The sequence below is a fragment of the Salmo salar genome, chromosome 26 (genome assembly GCF_965601325.2).
Source record: "Salmo salar chromosome 26, fSalSal1, whole genome shotgun sequence".
Classification (NCBI taxonomy): Eukaryota; Metazoa; Chordata; class Actinopteri; order Salmoniformes; family Salmonidae; genus Salmo; species Salmo salar.
The window spans coordinates 54,825,779-54,831,314 of NC_138316.1; the positions used below are offsets into that span (position 1 = coordinate 54,825,779).

Here is a 5,536-nt window from a genome sequence, read left to right on the forward strand (position 1 = left end):
CTTTGGAACAGAACCCTATGGCACCCTATTCCCTATATATAGTGCACTACTTCAGACCAGATCCCTATGGCACCCTATTCCCTATATAGTGCACTACTTTAGACCAGATCCCTATGGCACCCTATTCCCTATATAGTGCACTACTTTAGACCAGATCCCTATGGAACCCTATTCCCTATATAGTGCACTACTTTAGACCAGAGCCCTATTCCCTATATAGTGCACTACTTTAGACCAGAGCCCTATGGCACCCTATTCAGTGCACTACTTTAGACCAGAGCCCTATGGCACCCTATTCAGTGCACTACTTTAGACCAGAGCCCTATGGCACCCTATTCCCTATATAGTGCACTTCTTTTGACCAGAGCCCTATGGCACACTATTCCCTATATTTGTGCACTACTTTTGACCAGTGCCCTTTTTAGCAGTGTACTATGTAGGGAATAGGGTGCCATTTGGATCCACATGTTCAATACCAATATGGCAAAAGGAAAAAAAACTATTATTGTGGAACAATGACCAACATCAGTTACTGACCTGCAGACAAGTGGATTAGCACTCTGAGAGCCTGGTAACCCTGACATTTGGTCTCTGTGCTCTCTGCTCCACATCAGAAGACCTGCTCTCTCTCTCCCTCTTTCTCTCCCTCCCTCTCTCTCTCTTTCTCTCTCCCTCTCTCCGCCTCTCTCCCTCTCTCTCTCTCTCTCTCTCTCTCTCTCCCTCTTTCTCTCCCTCCCTCTCTCTCTCTCTCTCTCTCTCTCCCTCTCTCTCCCTCTTTCTCTCCCTCCCTCTCTCTCTCCCTCTCTCTCCCTCTCTCCCTCTCTCTCTCTCCCTCCCTTTTCTCTCACTCTTTCTTCCTCTCTACCTCTCTCCCTCTCTCTCCCTCTCTCCCTCTCTCTGCCTCTCTCCCTCTCTCTCTCTCTCCCTCCCTCTCTCTCTGCCTCTCTCCCTCTCTCTCTCTCTCTGCCTCTCTCCCTCTCCCTCTCTCCCTCTCTCTCCCTCTCTCTCCTTCTCTCTCCCTCTCCCTTTCTCTCCCTCTCTACTTCTCCTTCTCTCTCCTTCTCCCTTCCTCTCTCTCCCTCTCCCTCTCTACTTCTCCTTCTCTCTCCTTCTCTCTTCCTCTCTCTCCCTCTCTCATCTTCTAACCTCACTTTCCCTTCTTCCTGTTTGAGGTCTTCCCACCTAAAGCTCAACTCTTCCAGTCAACGAGAGAGAGAGAGAGAGAGAGAGAGAGAGAGAGAGTTAGAGTTACAGGTTGAGTTGTCAAGCAGGCCACCAGTCAACATGCGTGTTGACATACTTCGTTGACTTTGAATTCTTACTCCCTAATCACATTAGGAGAACCAAAGCATCCTGAGACCTCTGCAACCCAATTAACTTTTAAATCACACTATTTGTGTCCCGGTAGCTATCTTTGAAAGATAAAGACCTTGTAAATAGGATCCCGCCTCCATACAGAATATAAACTGAACGTCTTGAAGCAGTGCAATGTTTACTCCATACCTAATACACACCTCCTCCGGGGTAACCGTCGGGGTAACCGCCGGGGTTAAAGAGCACCAATATGGTGATATATCAAACAGCAGATTTAAAGTGTTAATAACAGAGGAAAAGTACTTCCCTTCAACAAAAACATCCATGAGATATTCATAGACAATGTCTTTGACATGTTTATTATAATAAACAATACTTCATTGAATGTAATTCTATTTGAAACAGGAACACAATATTTACAAACATATCCAGTATGCAAACTCCTGCACTGTATGCATTAAAACAAACACTGTTGCCTTGGTAATGGAAAGGGAACAGGAAGTTAATATATTATGGAGGGAGGGAGGGAGGGAGGGAGGGAGGGAGGGAGGGAGGGAGGGAGGGAGGGAGGGAGGGAGGGAGGGAGGGATGATGGATGATGGATGGAGGGATGGAGGGAGGGAGGGATAGAGGGATGCATGGATGGATGGATGGGGGGATGGATGGAGGGATGATGGATAGATGGATGGAGGGATGATGGATGGGGGGATGATGGATGGATAGAGGGATGATGGATAGATGGAGGGATGCATGGATGGATGGATTGATGGAGGGATGCATGATGGATAAAAACGAACATGAAACTGACATTGAAAAATAGTGTTCAACCATTAGATGTGTCCTCTTTCCCGTCATGAACATACATGTCCTCTCCCTAGCCTAGACCCGACTAATGGACACACATTTCCTCTCCCTAGCCTAGACCCTGCTAATGGACACACATGTCCTCTCCCTAGCCTAGACCCTGCTAATGGACATACATGTCCTCTCCCTAGCCTAGACCCGACTAATGGACATACATTTCCTCTCCCTAGCCTAGACCAGACTAATGGACATGTCTCTGTGTTTAGACCTGCCTCTGCGATCGTGTGGAGCCAAACACTCTCTGCCTCCCTTTCCAAACCTAACATCTCATAATTCTAAAAATATATCTATTGCAATTTCTCATAAAGACGCTGAATACATTCAGAAAGGCTCTACGAGGCCGAGGAACTCCTTACATGGATGTGTCCCATAGGATTGCATCCCAAATGGCACCCTATTCCCTATATATAGGGCACTACTTTAGACCAGAGCCCTATGGGACCCTATTCCCTAAATAGTGCACTACTTTAGACCAGAGCCCTATGGCACACTATTCCCTATATATAGTGCACTACTTTAGACCAGAGCCCTATAGTACCCTATTCCCTATATAGGGCACTACTTTAGACCAGAGCCCTATGGCACCCTATTCCCTATATATACTGCACTACTTTAGACCAGAGCCCTATGGCACCCTATTCCCTATATATAGTGCACTACTTTAGACCAGAGCCCTATGGCACCCTATTCCCTATATATAGTGCACTACTTTAGACCAGAACCCTATGGAACCCTATTCCCTATATAGTGCACTACTTTAGACCAGAGCCCTATGGGACCCTATTCCCTATATATATAGTGCACTACTTTAGACCAGAGCCCTATGGGACCCTATTCCCTATATATATAGTGCACTACTTTAGACCAGAGCCCTATGGAACCCTATTCCCTATATAGTGCACTACTTTATACCAGAGCCCTATGGCACCCTATTCCCTATATATAGTGCACTACTTTAGACCAGAGCCCTATAGGACCCTATTCCCAATTTTTTTGTAATGAAAAGCACTATAGAAGCTGAATAAATTATTATTGTTTATTATTATTATTATTATTGTGAGGCTGAGATAAAATGTTACAGTGACTCTGGTCTAAAATAGAGGACTATAAGGGGAATAACACCCTTGCAGTGGCTCTGGTCTAAAGTAGAGGACTATAAGGGGAATAACCCCCTTGCAGTGACTCTGGTCTAAAGTAGAGGACTATAAGGGGAATAACCCCCTTGCAGTGACTCTGGTCTAAAGTAGGGGACTATAAGGGGAATAACCCCCTTGCAGGGGCTCTGGTCTAAAGTAGAGGACTATAAGGGGAATAACCCCCTTGCAGTGGCTCTGGTCTAAAGTAGAGGACTATAAGGGGAATAATGCCTTGCAGTGGCTCTGGTCTAAAATAGAGGACTATAAGGGGAATAACCCCCTTGCAGGGGCTCTGGTCTAAAGTAGAGGACTATAAGGGGAATAACCCCCTTGCAGTAGCTCTGGTCTAAAGTAGAGGACTATAAGGGGAATCGGCGTACCAGTTTTCAGCACCTGGACAACTCCTCGATGTCTCAGGGGCGCTAGTCTCTTTCTCGTCAATGATTAGAGCCGTTTCTCCGGGCATATAACCTGCCTAGTGTCCATCCCGGGCTGTATCTGTCTCTGAGCTACGCCCCGCTCTGTTTATCTCTGAAGTATTCCCAGGCTGGCTGAAAACGTTCAATACTAAGTATCCTATCCGCCGATTACGAAGTATCCTAGGACCCCGGCGATTACAACAATAGCAGCGAATATAAACCCGGCGATGCACGTGATCATTCCGTTATTGACATCCCCTTCATTTATCTCGTCTTTGGGCTCCTCGTCGCAGATGGAAATGACACCCACGGAGGAATTCCCGACGCTCAGGGTGGATTTGAGCTCGGCGCCGGCTTCCTGCTTGGCCTCCACGGCCCACGGTGCGACCTGCACCTTCATCTCCATCTCTTCCATCATCTGACCCACCTGGGTGATCTCGGCTTGGAGCTCCTTCAAGTCGGCAGTGTCGATGTTGCTGTCCGCGTCGTATTTCATGTTCTGACAAGACATGGCCCTGGCGGCCACCGTGGTGGTGCTGCCGGTCATACCCGTCTGGATGAGGTGTCTGGTGGGCACCTTGAGGGGAAACTCCTGCCCTATCTCCAAGCTTCGCTTCATGTCCACTTCCAGTAGCTCCATGCTGCTGGTGAACAACACCCACAGCCTCTCATACTCAGCACGGTCGTCCTTGCTGATGGTCTTGTCTTTGAGCAACTCCGTTAGTTTATTCCGGTTGGCCACAGCGAGCTCCTGAGCTTTCTTCCGGGTCTTTTTAAGTTCCTCGCGTAGGTTCTGAGAGTCCGATGTGCTGCCCAACGCGATGACCAGGTGCCTGTAGCACGCTGTGACTTTGTTCAAAGCATCCAGCATAGTTTTACACTCATCTGTGCCCCCCATGGTTGTTTTTACTTAAAATATAAGCCTATCTCTGATCTACCCCCCCAGCTACATTAAAAATGCATTCAATTAATAAAAAAATTTAAAAAAGCGGTGCGCAACAACAACAAAAATAGAAGGATGGTGATCACGAACCGCCAGACGCACCGTGGTCGGTTGTTGAGCTTCGACTCAACTGTCTTTTATAATTATTATTTTAGTTTGGACAAGAAAACACCATCCATAAAAATCCAGTCAAAGCTCTTGTCACAACGAATTCCTCTCTATCCATGTTCCTGTCTGCGAGCAGCAGCAGCAGCAGCAGCACACAGAGAGAGATCCGAGAGGAAAAGCTTAGATATTAACGGACCAGTAAATGGCTTTACCTTCGCTCTTTTTGCATCGGAGATTAGATGGCCGACGGCGTCAGAGAGAGAGAGAGAGAGAGAGAGAGAGAGAGAGAGAGAGAGCAAAGCCCTTCCCTGCCGGCTGAAAATAGATGTGTATCAAAACATATCTGTGTGGAATAATAGTCCAAATACATTAGAGACTGGTGTATGTACAGATAGGAGATTCAGCTACAGGTGTTTCCTATTAAACATCAGAACAACTCCACAATGTCCAACTCCTGCGGCGTCAGCTCGCAACAAATAAATAACGAAAAGTCCATTTAATACCGTCGCCGTCTTCTTTAGATACACATCTGGATGGTGATGATTATATATATATATATATATATATATATATAAAAATATAAAACAAACGCTGTTAATGCTCAGCTCAGCGCTGTTAATGCTCAGCTCAGCTCACCGTGAGAGACAGACTCGTATCGCTGGACGAACCAAATCAAACTGTGACTAAGTCGATGGTTGGTTGGTTGGTTGGTTGGTTGGATGGTTGGTTGTTTTTTTTGTTGTTCTTCTTCA

General features: G+C 46.6%; 1 protein-coding gene across 1 annotated transcript; it reads right to left on the bottom strand.

The window, feature by feature from the left end:
- Positions 1 to 1,881: 1,881 nt before the first annotated feature.
- Positions 1,882 to 5,336, bottom strand: LOC106562400 (regulator of G-protein signaling 9-binding protein). Its single transcript, XM_014127262.3, has one exon. The coding sequence runs from the start codon at positions 4,629 to 4,631 to the stop codon at positions 3,891 to 3,893; it is 741 nt and encodes a 246-aa protein (XP_013982737.2). The 5' UTR covers positions 4,632 to 5,336; the 3' UTR covers positions 1,882 to 3,890.
- Between the last annotated feature and the right edge of the window lie 200 nt (positions 5,337 to 5,536).